The 17,202-nt window shown below is 38.5% G+C and overlaps 1 protein-coding gene across 2 annotated transcripts in view; it reads right to left on the bottom strand.

The window, feature by feature from the left end:
- LOC147913939 (potassium channel, subfamily K, member 16-like) overlaps positions 1-12,540 on the bottom strand; it is a 28,150-nt gene extending 15,610 nt beyond the window's left edge. The window contains exons 1-3 of one of the 2 annotated variants that reach the window (XR_015556026.1): positions 12,371-12,540; positions 10,624-10,747; positions 4,773-4,824 (exon numbers count right to left, since the gene is read on the bottom strand). Coding sequence is in view for 1 of the 2 variants with exons in the window: in XM_087447768.1 (XP_087303894.1) it covers positions 4,646-4,824; positions 6,172-6,274 (282 nt within the window). In the remaining variant the exon portion in view is untranslated. Of the gene's footprint in view, positions 1-4,645; positions 4,825-6,171; positions 6,504-10,623; positions 10,748-12,370 lie in introns of those variants that run through there. The other variant, XM_087447768.1, reaches the window with a different exon arrangement.
- Positions 12,541-17,202: the final 4,662 nt, after the last annotated feature.

Raw genomic sequence — 17,202 nt, 5'->3', positions numbered from 1 at the left:
AAGTTGCAGGATACAAAATCAACATACAAAAATCAGTTGCATTTCTGTACACTAACAACGAAGTAGCAGAAAGAGAAATTAAGAATAGCATCCCATTTACAATTGCAACAAAAAGAATAAAATACCTAGGAATAAACTTAACCAAAGAGGTAAAAGATCTGTACACCAAAAGCTATAAAACATTTCTGAAAGAAATTGAAGAAGACACAAAGAAATGGAAAGATATTCCGTGCTCTCGGATTGGAAGAATTAACATAGTTAAGATGTCCATACTTCCTAAAGCCATCTATAGATTCAATGCAATCCCTATCAAAGTTCCAACAACATTTTTCACAGAAATAGAACAAAGAATCCTAAAATTTATATGGAACAGCAGAAGACCCCAAATAGCTAAAGGAATCCTGAGAAAAAAGAACAAAGCTGGAGGTATCACACTCCCTGATTTCAAAATATACTACAAAGCTATAGTAACCAAAACAGCATGGTACTGGCACAAAAACAGACACACAGATCAATGGAATAGAATCGAAAGCCCAGAAATAAACCCACACATCTATGGACAGCTAATCTTTGACAAAGGAGCCAAGAACATAGATTGGCGAAAAGAAAGTCTCTTCAACAAATGGTGTTGGGAAAACTGGATAGCCATATGCAAAAAAATGAAAGTAGACCCTTACCTTACACCATACACAAAAATTAACTCCAAATGGATTAAAGACTTGAATGTAAGACCTGAAACTGTGAAAGTTCTAGAAGAAAACATAGGCAGTACGCTCTTCGACATCGGTCTTAGCAACATCTTTTCAAACACCACATCTGACCGGGCAAGAGAAACAATAGAAAAAATAAACAAATGGGACTACATCAAACTAAAAAGCTTCTGCACAGCAAAGGAAACCATCAACAAAACGAAAAGACAACCTAACAATTGGGAGAAGATATTTGCAAACCATACATCTGATAAGGGCTTAATCTCCAAAATATATAAAGAACTCATGCATCTCAACAACAAAACTACCAACCCAATTAAAAAATGGGCAAAAGACCTGAACAGACATTTCTCCAAAGAAGATATACAGATGGCCAACAGACACATGAAAAGATGTTCAAAATCACTAACTATCAGGGAAATGCAAATCAAAACTACAATGAGATATCACCTCACGCCCGTCAGAATGGCTATAATTAACAAGACAGGAAACAACATGTGTTGGAGAGGATGTGGAGAGAAGGGAACTCTCATACACTGCTGGTGGGAGTGCAAACTGGTGCAGCCACTATGGAAAACAGTATGGAGATTCCTCAAAAATCAACGATAGAACTACCATATGATCCAGCTATTCCACTGTTGGGTATTTATCCAAAGAACTTGAAAACACCAATTTGTAAAGGTACATGCACCCCTGTGTTCATTGCAGCCTTATTCACGATAGCCAAGACTTGGAAGCAACCTAAGTGCCCATCAAGGGACGAATGGATAAAGAAGCTGTGGTATATATACACAATGGAATACTACTCAGCCATAAGAAAGCAGCGAAATCCAGCCATTTGTGACAACATGGATGGACATTGAGGGTATAATGCAAAGTGAAATAAGTCAGAGGGAGAAGGTCAAATACCGTATGATTTCCTTCATTAAGTAGTAGATAATAACAACAATAAACAAACACATAGGAACAGAGATTGGATTGGTGGTTACCAGAGGGGAAGGGGGGAGGGAGGAGGGTGAAAGGGATAATTCGGTACATGTGTGTGGTGATGGGTTGTAATTAGTATTTTGGTGGTGAACATGATGTAGCCCATGCAGAAATAGAAGTACAATGATGTACACCTGAAATTTTTACAATGTTATAAACCAATGTTACCACAATAAACAAAAAATTTAAAAAAAAACTACAATGAGATATCACCTCACGCCCATCAGAATGGCTATAATTAACAAGACAGGAAACAACATGTGTTGGAGAGGATGTGGAGAGAAGGGAACTCTCATACACTGCTGGTGGGAGTGCAAACTGGTGCAGCCACTATGGAAAACAGTATGGAGATTCCTCAAAAAATCAACGATAGAACTACCATATGATCCAGCTATTCCACTGTTGGGTATTTATCCAAAGAACTTGAAAACACCAATTTGTAAAGGTACATGCACCCCTGTGTTCATTGCAGCCTTATTCACGATAGCCAAGACTTGGAAGCAACCTAAGTGCCCATCAAGGGACGAATGGATAAAGAAGCTGTGGTATATATACACAATGGAATACTACTCAGCCATAAGAAACGACGAAATCCAGCCATTTGTGACAACATGGATGGACATTGAGGGTATAATGCAAAGTGAAATAAGTCAGAGGGAGAAGGTCAAATACCGTATGATTTCCTTCATTAAGTAGTAGATAATAACAACAATAAACAAACACATAGGGACAGAGATTGGATTGGTGGTTACCAGAGGGGGAGGGAGAACGGAGAAGGGTGAAAGGGATAAAGTGGTACATGTGTGTGGTGATGGGTTGTAATTAGTATTTTGGTGGTGAACATGATGTAGTCCATGCAGAAATAGAAGTACAATGATGTACACCTGAAATTTTTACAATGTTATAAACCAATGTTACTGCAATAAACAAAAAATTAAAAAAAAAAAAAAATCTCAAAGGTACTTCAAGCTCAGCATCGTTCATTAGACACGAGCCAGGCAGATACACTTAGCTATTAAAGGAAGGGAGAGAGGAAAAGAAAAAGGAAGGAAGGAAGGGAGTGAGGGAGGTTTTGCTCCCAATGCTCGCTGTAAGATTCACATAACTCTGTTAGCAAAGCCAGACAAAAATAGCATAAAACAATGACTGCACAACTCTGAATATACTAAAAACCATTGCATTGTAAACTTTAAATAAAAACTTTAAATAAGTGAGTTATAATATGTCAATAATATCTCAATAAAGCTATTTTATTTTAATCTTTTTTTTTTTTTTTTTGGTGAGGAAGATTGGCCCTGTGCTAACATCTGTGCCAGTCTTTATTTTGTATGTGGGATGCTGCCACAGCATGGGCTGATGAGCGGTGTGTAGGTCCACACCTGGGATCCAAATCCGCAAACCCCGGGCTGCCAAAGGGAGCACACAAACCCAACCACTACGCCACCAGGCCGCTCCTCAAGCTGCTATTTTTACACAGCACGTAGTGACTTCTGTCATCACCACCACAATCAAGATACAGAGCTATTCTATCAACACAATACAAAGCTGTCCCACATGCTACCCCTTTATAGCCACATCTACCACCACCACCCTCTGTCCCTGGCCGCTGGTAACCCCTATCTGCCTTCCATCTCTAAAATATTGCTTTGATGCTTTTTTAAGAATTCCAGACATTTACTGAAATTCTCTGTCCTCTCCTAGGTTTTCTTAAACTATTAACTATACTTATTTTAAAGTTTTTATATGATAACTCCATATCAAATTATTGGTGTCTCTTTCTAATGTCTGTGGTTTCACCTAGTTTCCAGTCAATTATTTCCACTTTTAATCATGCTTCCTAATTTTTAATTGGATGCTGGTCATTGTGCATGAAAATTTGTAGAGACCCTGGATGATGTTATTTCTTTAAAAAAGGGTTTGGGGTTTTATTTGGCAGGCAAATGGAATATGAGCAGATCACTTTGAACCTGTTGAGAGTTAATTTTATACTTTGTTAGGGCTTCCTCTATTTTCAATTTTATTTCTAGGATGTGGCGTTTCTGGGATCTCAGCAGAAAGCCTAGGGTGTTTACCAAATTACTCTAACCTGGTGGGCCTTGAACTCCAATTTCTGTCTCCCCAGCACCAGACAGCTCTACACAGCTCTTTGGAATCACAGACGCAGCTTTCGTTTGCTTCCCTGAGGCCATACTCTGCACAGGGCGCTACCCTGCACATGCTGCTTTCTTGAGGCCCTACTCTGCACACATACAATTTAGGAGCCGGCCAACAGCTGGAGAGGAATTCACAGCAGAGTTGGAATTTGGGGGCTATCTCATTCTGAGGATCCCTCCTCCCTGGGATTTTCTCCTCAAATTCCAGCCGCTGTTAGAGCCCCCAAGTTCTGACTTCTTGTCGCCTCAGCCCGGTAAGACTGCTGCTTTCTGCTATGGCTCGCTGCCCCGCTCCAGGCGGAGTTCACTGGCAAGTGCCACAGAGGAAAAGCCAAGCGGCTGTGGAACTCAGCTCGTGTGCTTTCTTTAAGTGGTCACCCCCTTCGGGGTCCCGCCTGATTTGCTTATACTCCTGTGTTTTCAGATAGTTCTTTTTGTATATTTGTTTTGCTCTGTAATTGTTAGAGTGGGAGAGTGACTCCAATCCTGGCTTTCTTCCGACCCTTAGGATATCTGTTCCAGTCCTGAGGCCCTCGCAATGCCTGCTGTATAATTTTCCTCTCACTGTATCTGTCCTACCACTTCGCATTCTCTTGGTGTCGTCTTCATGTCTCCTTCCGCTACAAAGGCTTATCTTTTTTTCCATCTCTCTTCAGATGACAGTAAACTAGTGTTATTATTTATATAAGTTTGGGTAAAATACATAGGACAGCATTCTATAAAATCTATCTTCAGCTCTCTTTCACACAATTGGCACATTTATAACTCCCCAAACAAAACCCCTTTATCTCTTACCTGCAGAAAGATTTCAAGTTCTTCTGGAGTTATGTGGGCATAGTTCTTCATTAAAGCTGCTCTGGCCTCCAAAAAGGAATTTTTCAACTCTTCCTGCTTGTCTGTCTCCAAAACTTGAAATATCTTTGCCCCCATCAAGTAGTAGCCCACAAAGGCAACCAACAGGATGCACCTGGCGACTTGAGAAGCAACATCTCTATCAGAAAACTAAAGACCAGTAGAATGAGAGGCACAGGAGGTCAGATTGCTGTAGCATAAAAATCTCCTCCCCCAAACAAAAGACAGACAACAAAAAAGGGCGCTTCTCCATAAAGAAAAATAGCAATCTTATATTTAAACATATATACAAAAGTAATCCTAAAACACGCATGACAAAATTAAATTTGAACTCCAATTGTATTCTGACATGAAATATCCTGAACTGTGAAAATTCGGGGGAAAAAATTCTATTTCTGGGGAATGTTAGTCAACTTAAGAGTAGAGGGACTTGTTCAAATACCGCTGTTTAAGCATTCATATACTGGCATTTAGAGACAGATGAGTCCAGTCTAGCTTATTCTTGCAGAAAATGTTTTTGTATGTTCAAAAATATGTATTATTAGTTAGTTTGCCCAATCCAGATGAATTTGGTTGGATTATCTACCCTAAGGTCTCTTTTTCTAATCCTCATTTCCCATTCCTCTCTGTGCTGCTCAGCAGGAAGCAAGAAAAACTACCTGTTGAGTAGAAAGATAACCATTATCTTGATGAGACCTGACTCTGATATGAGACCTGACAAGGCAGCCAAATGATTGTCTTGATTCTCAGAGAAATTCTTTGCAGTTATCCCTGATTTTTATACAGCTGTTCCATCAAATCAAACCTATATCCCTACCAATCTCTTCTATCAGAAGCTGAATCAGATCTCAATAGCACAGGCCCTTGTCATTTCAGAATCACTTTGTTACAGTGTGATTTACAAACTAAAAAATATACTTTGGAAATGTCATAGAACAATTAGAAACACTTCTTCAAATAGGTACATATTAAAGTCAATATACCAATTGGAGTAAATACTTTAAAATATCAAATGTACCAATATAGAAATGACAGAGAGAGAGAGAGAAAGATTCTTCAAAAGACAATAAATTTAATCTCTCTATATACAGATAGTTCAACTTACGTTAAAACAATAAAAGTAGTAACTTTAATTTTCTTCCATATTTGTGGTATGATTCTATTGTTTGCTAGTCTGTGTTTAAACTAAAGAATAATAGTAGATTCCAAAAAGAAAGAGACCCAAGTAAAGTAGGATCTATCAGATTCATTTTTATTTTTATTGTACTCTACGAATAAGGAAAAAAATTTTTAAATTCTAAGATTCACCATAAGAGTATGAAAAAGGAAAATCCATTTGGTGATTTGTCAAGAAAGATTTATTATACTATTAGAAGAAAACAATCCTCTGGGAAGTCTTCAACCAAGACTAGGCCAGAGCTTATCAGGCTAAGCTTCCACTCAAATAGAACATCTTAAAGCAGTCCTACCTTTAAATGAAAATTTGTCTTTATCTTTGTTTTTCATGGTGGGCTCGGGCAACACTCCTTCAGCATCTGAGTGCTGATGTAGAACCCTTCTAAGTGATCTCATAGCAACACCACAATTATTTCTGGAACTTTGGGAGTGGCTAGTTCTATAGACAGTCCCCCTCCCTTTAGTTACAATGGATTAGTTTCCCAAATTACCAGAACCTTAGTGGCTTAGAACAACACAAATTTATGATTTCAATTCTGGAGGTCATCAATTCAAAGCGGGTCTCAATGAGCTAAAGTCAAGGTGTCGGCAGGGCTGCGTCCCTTCTGGAGGCACTAGGGGAGTATCTGTTTCCTTACCTTTCTTAATTTATAGAGGGCATCTGCATTCCTTGGCTCGTGCCTCTTCCTCCATCTTCAAAGTCAGCAGCACAGTATCTTCAAATTTCCCTCTGATGCTAACTCTCCTGCCTCCCTCTTTTACTTATAAAGACTCTTGTGAATACGTCGTGCCCACCCCAATAACCCAAAATAATCTCCCCATCTCAGGCAGCTGACTGGCAACCTTAATTTCTCCCTTGCCAAATAAAAATAACATATATGTTAAAATAATACAGTTAAAAATCTTGGCTCAAATTACGGGTTCACTAAAGTGTAATTATTTTTAGTACCATGTAAATGACTAGCATAGGGACCGATGTAGAGTAGATGGCCACTAAGTTCAAACTATTAATAGGTGGTAACTATCACTAAGTTTGACATAGGTCCTGCATCTTATTCATCTTGGTATTTCTCACAACAATTTTACAGTGATATAGAATGATTATATATCACTATATAGATATGCAATATACTTCTGCTATATGGATTTGTCACAATTCATTTGGTTAAAAGTGATATAAACCCAACTCAAATTTTCTTGAATAAAAATAAGAAATTTATCAGCTCACATACCTGAAAAATCTAGGCACGGATGACCCCTGGAGCCGACGTTATTGGTACTTGCCCAAATACCTACCTCTCTGTAGTAAAGACTGAGAACTTTTCTCTGGCTTTGGGAGCAGCCCCAGCCATCATGCCAGGCAAGGCAGAAGTGTCAAAGGGCTGCTGTCTCTGAGAGCAGCCGCAAACCAATGATACACGGGAGCTGGTGAAAAACTCCTCCAGCTTCCTCGCCCCTCACAGAGGATGACTCTGAGACTTGTCCTGTGCTGCCTCCCCAGTCCCTCGGTGTGGTTGAGCCACAGATGCCCACAATATTAACATGCTTGAAAATGCATCTTTTGTGGTCCTCCTTCACTTTTCAATCTCATTTCCCCACCCCCTTACCAGTATTTCCTGGGTTCTCCTCCCAAATAAATTACTTGCACTCAGTTTCATAGCATTACCTGAACACTTGGACAGCAACTGTAAACCCACCGGGTATTGCCTCTAGCTGGTGTCATAACTAGATCTTAATAAGGCATTCTACCTGGTAAGGGTCAGAGTGATGGGGAATGAACTCAGAGGGATGAGCTTCGTGCAGAATCAAAGTTGGAGGAGTACAGGGATTTAGGAAATCAACAAATGATGGAATTCATCCTAACTGCTTCTTAGTCTTTCTTAGTTTTAGGGAGGTGGATAATCAATTTAATTGTAGTGTGCTTCTTGAGACTAGTCTATTAGGAATCCTGGAAGAGTTAAACGAAGAACGTTGGAGAGGTGGGAGTGGAGATCTTCCCCCAGGAGCTGGGGGAGAGGTTATCTTCCTGGGAGCATGTAGAATTCCATAGCCAGGGCCATCGTACACAGCCTGGAAGGTTGTGCATGACCCTACTCCAGAGCCCGCCATCTGCAGAGACTCCAGTGTGCATGGCAACCCCTGGAGTTGTCCTGTGCCACATCCACATCTGTACAGAGTGCCTATCTGTAGCTCTTTCTCAAATCCTGATACAAGAGTGAAAGCTTGGGAAGGGGCGGTCTCACCACAAGCATTGTAATAGTAATGAGAAATTAAAATAGCCTAATCAGGGCCGGCCCCGTGGCTTGGTGGTTAAGCGCGCGCGCTCTGATGCTGGTGGCCCAGGTTCGGATCCCGGGCGCGCACAGAGGCACCACTTCTCCGTCCATCCTGAGGCCGAGTCCCACATACAGCAACTAGAAGGATGTGCAGCTATGACATGCAACTATCTACTGGGGCTTTGGGGGGAAAAAATAAATAAATAAAATCTTTAAAATAGCCTAATCAATAAAGCATTGGTTAGTAAATGGAATCTTCAGCAGACTTTTAAAAATGTGTTAAATCTGTATAAGACATGGAAAGAGATATGGATATGTAAAATAGAAAAAGAAGGGTATAAAAACTGTGCTGATTTTATATTTACATTTGTATTTAAATGCATCAGTAAGTATGTTTTGGTGTTGACTTAAAGGGACTGTGTCTAACAGAATGACAGACAGCAAGACAGAATTCTCATTGCTACATCTCCTGATGCCAATCTCCAAGGTAAGAGGCCCTTTAGAACCTTTAGTGTAGGCTTTCAGTGAAGAGCTTCCTGTCATCTCTCTAACTCAGATCCATCCAGGATCATGCTATCCATGTTTTTATAACCAGATCTGCTAGACAGTCTTAGAAAAGATAAATATAGTGGTTAAAATTAAATGTAGATGCAAAATGTTGAGTGCACGTTACTATGTGAAATGAGACGTAGCCAATTCTGCTCTGTGAAGTCAGCTAGGAATTAGGATCACATTTGCACAATAACAGATGCAGAATTTCTGAATTCTCCAGACCAGTGCACTGGTCTGTCAGCCCTGACTCCCCTTCTCAAGTGGACCTGGTGACTAGAAATGACACCCTAGGAAGTGACTTGGTCTATACATAGTGAAACCCTTAACAAAGGTCTCCTTTTGGTTGTTTGCTTCCTATGTTTGCATTGGTGACACACACACACCCATTGCACCCCACCCCTGGCCAAGCAAGCTGCAAGTTTAGTTTGAATCATCTGCCTGACTGTGTCTTTCTACTTCTCAGTGAATGGGAGGTACCCATCCATATTTCAGCATATTTGATGTGCCTGTAACAGTTATGGATCCCCAAAAATAAAAATTGGTGAGCCAATGATAATTTTGGTTCTTTATTTTTAGGGGTGAGCTTCAGATTCAAGGAAGCAAGTTAATTGAAATTCAGTGGATTTCTTATTTTTACTGTACGAGAAAACAACAAAGCCCTTGAAAAACATCTCAGCTGAGAAGTTGTAGGGACTCTCTGTTGAATCTAAAAGGTTGACGAAGTTCTTAGGCAAAAATGTGTAGGTGACCCAACCTGATGCCAAATAGCTGCTTTATGTGCACAGTTAGAAGGATGTCAGTTTGTTCAAGAGAGAAAAAAAAAGATCGATTTTTAAATTTCAAATTTAAGGGGAAAAAGTTCCATGCTTTCATTAGTTATATGTATGCTGTCATTTTTAATAATTTATGCTTAACATGTGTATGTTAATGTTGTTTGTTTGCTTTTAAAAATAAGTTCTTGAGCTTTCTAAAAGAACTCTAAACTTGGAACTCTGAACTTGTAGATTTAATGTAAACCACTTGGGTTTTTAAATGGTGTTTGACGGTTTCTATGCTTCAAAAAATGTTTCTGTTTGCAAAAGATACCTTCTGAGCAACCAATTAAAATACTTGAGAACATAAACTTTCCATTTATAAAAGTAGTAAAAACAAACATTTTTTCAAACTTCTGTTTGAAAGAATATGTGTAACTGTTTTTGCATTAAAAATGAAAAAATATATATAACATTTCTCAGTTTAAAGATAAGTTCCTAATCTGTTCGTCTAAAATGTTTTTATAAATTAAACTGTGTTTTAACTAATACTTTTGTTTCTCTGCAAAAATTTATGTAAAAAAATTTAATTCGCGTGCATTTCAGAACTGTAGCACGGCAAAAACGCTCTAAGATCTAACCTTACGTATGTAAATTGGAATATAGTTTCAGCTGTATATAACAGGCTCCAAAATAACAGCATCTTGAACAAGTTAGTTGGAAGTTTATTTCTCTCTCATTCACCAGACTGGAAATACAAGGTGCAATGCTGGTTTAAGGGATCCGCTCCATGAGGTCATTCAGGGACCCAGCCTCTTTCTATATTGTTGTACCATCTCTAGGATGTTCATTTATTCTCATGGTCCATGATGGCTCACCACCTCATTCGTAGTTGAAGCAAGGTCAAAAAAGAGGGCAGAGTAGAGGACATCTCTACTTTAAAGGCGCAAGCCTGAATTTGTACACAACACCACAATTTATATATCATTGACCAGAACCTAGTCTCATGGCACGTCTAGGTGCAAGGGAGGCTGGGACTTGGTGAAAATTCAAGATCTCTCTTATTATAGAGAACAACAAGAAGGGTATTGGGGACAGCTAACAAGCAGTCTCTTTCACAGACTCCCCCTTTAGCCACCCAAACATCCAAGTGCACAGGACTTACCTTCCCTTTTCCCACAAGGTATGCTCTCAAAGTCATATCCAGTTATATCATCAAGTTCAAAGTTCAGGATCTTCTTTGCGGTGGGCACTTCTCTCTCTTACATGGGACCTTTTGCTCTGATCACCTACAGTCCAAGAGCAAGGTTTTTTTTTCCACCAACAAAGACAGATTTGGAACAGAAAAGGGAAAAGGAGGAACACATCACAGTCATTTCCATAGTAGTAGTCAAGTCCTCTGGGTGGGGTTGTGAAGACCCCCTGTCCTGCTGATGGAGTGAGTCCCTGATTGAGCTCTCGAGAGGCATGACCTAGCGCCCTTCACTCCCAGCTCTGGGAGGTAATTCCTTGCCCATTGGCCTCTGTGACCACATCTGAAGGGCACTAGAGAGTAAACTTTCTTGGGGACCACACGGCTTATTTGTGCAGCCTACTTCCTGTTGGAGCATGTTTACAAGTCCAGAGGTTCCTTAGAGAGACAAATCTAATATATGTGAAATCAAAAGTTCCTACTAATATTTCCAATTTGAATCAAACACCACAGTATTCTTCATCTCCTGTTCCAATCTATGTTTGCACCACCTTTTCTCAGTAAGAGCCCATTTCCCAACTATATCAATATCTATCTCTCTATCCTCACTTGCTCAATTCTAAAATATGCACAATTTCAGAATTACTACATGAATATTTCTACTAACAACAAATATACTAAATAATGTTTAATATTTCCTTATAGTCCTTTTTGTCCTTAGAATATATTCCATTTGGAGTGTACATCAAATTCTATGTTCAAAAGTCACTTACATTAATTATTTTTGTTCTGTGTGGTTATGTTGTCATTTGATATCCATTAAAGTTCATTTGTTTCTGTTGTATTTGATTTCTGAGTTTTTCCTCTACTTTCTGATTTATCAATTACCTTTGGCCAATAGGAATACCAATAAAGACATATCCCCCAAAAAGGAGATTATAAGGAAAAGGTTGATTTCCTTGATGTGTAAGGTGCACTTCTACACCAAGAAAAATAGACAAAAGATATCAACAGAAATTCACACAAAAAAATTATAAATGGCCAATGAATATATGAATTAATAGGACCTACCTCACTACACTATTCTGAGAAGAAAATAAGATGTGTGATTATCCTACTAGTTGGCCACACAGTTAGTTCTAAATAAATGCTAGTGATAATGATGATCATGATCATTGTTCTCAGAGCAATCTGAAAAAAAAAATGATGATGTACATTTTTCACATTTCAGATTAGACAAGTTTTTAAAAATTATTTTTAATATAATGATAATAGGCAGTGTTGGTGACAATAGTAAGAAAACCACTATTCTATATACTTTTGTGAAAATATAAATTGTTATTATCTTTTTGGAGGGCAACTTAACAATAGATACCAAAAACTTTAACGTTTTACAAACTCTTACTCAGCAATCGCATTTTAAGGCAATTATCATAAGTGTATAATCAAATAAATGTGACAAGATATTTGTACAAGAATGTGTGCAGGCCAAGAAATGAAAAGAGCCAGAAATAAACTAAAGGTATATCTATAAAGAATTGGCTAAATGAATTATGATGCATCCAGCCTGCTCTAATTTTCTTTAGACCCACTGAATAGTTCAACTGTTTTAAGCTCTTTTTACCACCAGATATTTAAAAAGAAAAAATTCTAATTATGCGATGTAAGAACAAAATGAGAGTATAGCTATTGTTGGTAACATCCCACCAAACCCTCTCACCCTTGTCCTAGTGAAAGACTTTCATGGGTCCGGGTGTGTTTTCCTTCAGAATGGATGTGTCTTACTCCTCCTGGGTCATAGGTCTTTTACATAAGTTCACAGGCTTTCCAACTTAGAATGATCTAGAAGAAAAAGTTTGGGCAGAGTTTCATTCAAGCAGGATAGAGGTAATATTGATTGTAACAGCCCCTGTGTATCCAGAGCTCACAGCATTATAGTGTCTCTCCAGATGGCTGTCCCTCAGAGTAGATAACTTTTTATCCTAGTTCAAGGCTATTACCTCAGACAGCACAGGGGCAGTCTCTCTCTTTGGTATATATTTCACTTTAAGACTCAGGAAGAGAGAGTAGGTCGAACTAACATCGGTTCAACTGTTTTATCTAACTTAGGGAGACAAGTCTAATAAATCAGAATATTCTTCTGCCTGGGTCCTGCTGACCTTCACAAAATTATCTTTTAATTCATGAGAATTCTCATTAACAGAATTCCGAATATGAGTATGGCCTTGGTTGCTGTATTTTCACAATAAGAGAAAAACATCTGTAAGAGAAAGTTCCCACTTACAGACAGAATCTTGTTCACCAACAAGATTGATTGGATTCATGGTTACCAGAGGGGAAGTGGGGAAGGAAGAGGGTGAAACGGATGATTAGGCACATGTCTGTGGTGATGGATTGTAATTAGTATTTGGGTGGTGAACATGATGTAATCTATGCAGAAATAGAAGTATAATGATGTACTCCTGAAATTTATACAACGTTATAAACCAATGTTACCACAATAAAATTAAAAAAAAAATCTCAACCCCCATGTTAGTTCACCACAATCAGAATGTTAACATCTGCCACTGTACTATAAAATGGAATCCTACATGGCCATTAAGAGAGATGATGTAGATCTATATTTGTTGATATACACATATACATCTGGTAAATTTTTCAGTTAAACTAGTTACAAACAACTATGTATGGTGTTATGCCATTTTTATGGAGAATCTCGAAGGATGTGCAACAAAATATTAATATTTACCTGGAATATTCCTTAAGCTAATTATTTTTATTGCTATTAATATAATTTCAATATTTTTAATCTGTTGTTTTATTTTTATAATAGTTGAGCGATTTTTCCAATCTTAATCATTTTTAATTTTTATTATACCATTTCAGCTCATTTTATAGCACTGTATTGCAACATCTTGTTTGTAAGTATTCTTAGCTAATTTTATCCCTTTATTTGTAAAAAATGACAACTGTTAGGTCCCATTTTACTAGCTTGGAGGTACAAAAAAAGTTCACATCTCCTTTTAAAGTTTCAACCAAATGGTTTGAGACTATATCTTCCCTTAGCAAAGAATGTCTCTCCTTAGCAGAGAGATCCCTTTGGCAACAACACCATATGTCCCTGGGATGCTCTTTTTGGTCTAAAGCATCAGGCCAGAGCTGGAAGCTATCCTGTGGGGCAGAACGGGTTCCTGTCTTCACCCCACCAGACCCAGCACAACAATCGTCTTTGACAACTATTTCTATCCTTGTAAGGATTGTGTGTCAAGGGTGTATTGCTGTTTCCTGTCATTGAGTCATGGTGAGAACTATCCAGCCCACCCAACAATTTCAATTCATCATCAACAGATATTCAATTTCTCTGAATATCAAGAAGGAGGACCCGAGATCTGGGTCTCTTCCTTCTCCTGATGCTCTGGGAGTTCTCAGGCAAATTACCCATCTCTTCTCCAGAGACTCCAAGTTCCTTTACCCACATATTTTCTCACAGGAAAAAGTATGTCAACTTCTGCCTAGACAAGTACCTTGCTACATAATTAGTTTTTTTTTTTTCTGATTCTAAAAATAATACATTCTGTTAATAAAGAATGTAGGCAATAAAGAAAGGTCAAGAGGGAAAAAATTTAAATTATTGTTAATTCCAACACAAAGATAAATGCTATTAATATTTAGATGACTTTCCTTACTGTCTTTTTATGCTTATATCTACACATTTTTTGACATATAGGGATTAAATTAAATGTACATTTGCACTAAATTAACTTTATAATAATGTTTAATATACACTCACTTAACATTTATACCCAAATTTTATAAAATCATTTGTCTTAAAAAGTATTATTTTAAAAGGGCTGTGTAACATTCCAATATGTGAATGTACCATAAAAAATTTATTTAACTAAATTCCTTTTGCTGGATATTTAAGTGGTTTTCTGTTTTTCTACGTTATAAATAAAACCGAAACATTCTTATAGATAATTCTTTTTTTCCATCTCTAAATATTTCTTAGGATATGTTTCCATAAAGGAATTTGCTGAACAAGTCTATTTGTAAAAGATTTAACATTCTCCTTTGTAGGAACAGATCAAAGGGGAATGTACCTTTTTATCGCCCAATGAACAAAGATGTTGCTTTAGTTTTGACTTTTTAAAAAAGTTTGTGGCCTAGCTATTTGCCCTGGGATCCAATAGTAGCTAGAAATTCATTTTTAAAGTGTCTTTTTAATCCATAACTTACTCCTTTAAATCCGAGAACAAAACATACAAATTGATATTTTCTTTCATAGAGACAAAACCTTTCCAAAAAGCAGTAATCTTAGAGTAGTAATCTACAAGTCAAATAAAGTGGATTCTGTCATAAACCTGATGGTTCTACATCACATTTTAGCTGATTTCAAGTGAAACACCACAGTCACTCTTTAGAGATAACATTCAAGTGAGATCATCATTGGCAGTGTTCAGTGTAGACGTGATCTGGGAGTTCACAAAGACTCCATGTGACTTCAATGCATGACAGGGGAAGGTTTCCCCACCTGTGAACTACTTTTCCAAACACCATTGCTGCCTCTGTCATTCAGGCCCTCCTAGCTTTGTGCTCCTTGGTTTTACACGTTGCTAACCTTGGCTCATCTCCATTAGCTTAAGAAATATTACCTCCCTTTTTGAGAATGCATTTTATGATGGTTGACTTTAACTTCATAGGTTTGTTAGCACAATGCTCTCTACAAACTGTTTTCAAGTACATTTTTAAGCAGTGAAAATCTTTTTTTTTCCCTTGACAGGAAAACTTTACATGAAACTCCAATATATGAAAAAGATCAAAGCAGCTCTGGGTGAAACCAGGCAGGGGTTCTCCCTTAAAACTTGACTCATCCCTACTCCCAAGACAAGAAGCCTCCAAACCATATCTGGTAAAAAAAAGGGTCCTAAAACTTTCATTTGTTCCCTTTATACAGCTGAAGCTAGTAATGAGGCTAACAGCATACTTACTTTGCATACGTTTGCATCCAGTTCAGCACAGATGTCATTTCATTGAGTACATTCTATGAGCTAATTAGCAGATCTCATCTTGTTCCAAGTGTTAGATCATAGTTCTGTCCTGTCCCATTAAGTCAGACTACAGTAGCTTTATTTGGAACACAGAGGAATACTAAAAAAAAATCTTTTACACTCATGGTAGTCTAGAATTTAGACAGAGATAGGTTATCCTGAAATGCATTTACTCACTGCCCGTGACTTATGGGGCCACCTGCCTTGTTCCATATACCTCTTCTGGAAAGAAATGGTAATGCAGCAAGGTTGTCTAGGCCTGGAACCATTCATTCCTGTTCTTTAATATTATCCTAATCGTGCAGAGACTTTTAGACATTGTATTGTGGTACATTATGGTCTTGTTTTTATCAACACTTATAACAAAGCATATTGCCTGTAGTTATTAACATGGTTTATACAGGTTTAAGTCAATTTAGTCATATTTTAGAACTTAGGGCCAAACCACAAGATATGGAAACACAGTCTAATACAGAAGCTAAGTAGATTATCTCACACAAACTGTGCTGCTCTGGGATTTTCCCTAGGGTACTAGGATAGAAAGAGGCACTCTTTAGTTTGCCTGGGCTTCTTGGTTATCTCAGAGGTTTTTAAGGCCACCATCACCTAATTTTCATAAAGCCTTAATATGTGTGTAAGAACTGAAGAAAATAGAAACCCTTGAGTCCTTGTGATTCAAACCCTCTTTAGACAACAAACATGTGGTTGTCACAACTGGATGAGGAATGGATTAACAGAAAAATTCCAGCAGACCCAGTTAAAGCACGTAAAGTGTTTTTAACGGCAAAATGTGCAGAAATGTGTGCAGGTGGTTGCACAAAGCAGGAGACAACGCAGCATGCTCTTGAACAGGGTATGGCTTCCCAGACTCCCCCAACGATTGTCACCAGGACTGAGTGAGGATTCCACCAGGAAGGAGAGTTTCCCTGTCTTTCTCATGGAAGACTTTGCACCCCTCTCTAGCCCCACATCTGCTTGCCCCCATTCTTGCCATACTTTCCTACCTGCTGCCAACTGCTCTGAACACTAACTGCTCACCAGGTACACGTGACGCATACAAAACAACCCCAGCGCTGCTGACTGTTTGCCATGAGACTGGGGAAACAGGAGGTCAGGTTCCCAGGAACAACCTCCCTCCGCAGACCCAGGCTTTAGGCCCACCAGAAGTTTAGTCCTGCAACGTGCTCATTGTTGTTGTTGTTAGTGATGTTGAGTCAATTCTGACTCCTAGCAACCCTGAGTACAACAGAATGGAACCCTGACCAATAGGCACTATATCAGACAATGCTCTCCTGCTATTCACAGGGTTTTCATGGCCAGTTTTTTTCAGAAGTGGGTGGCCAGGTCCTTCTTCCTAGTCTGTCTTAGTCTGGAAGCTCCTCTGAAATCTTTCCACTATGGGGGACCCTGCTGGTATTTGAAACACTGGTGGCACAGCTTTCAGCATCACAGTAACAGGCAGCCACCACAGTAGGACAACCACAGACAGGTGGTGTGGTTCCCT

The sequence above is a fragment of the Ceratotherium simum genome, chromosome 24 (assembly GCF_057802395.1).
Source record: "Ceratotherium simum simum isolate JZ-2026a chromosome 24, ASM5780239v1, whole genome shotgun sequence".
NCBI lineage: Eukaryota > Metazoa > Chordata > Mammalia > Perissodactyla > Rhinocerotidae > Ceratotherium > Ceratotherium simum.
This window is presented reverse-complemented; position numbering and strand designations above follow the sequence as displayed.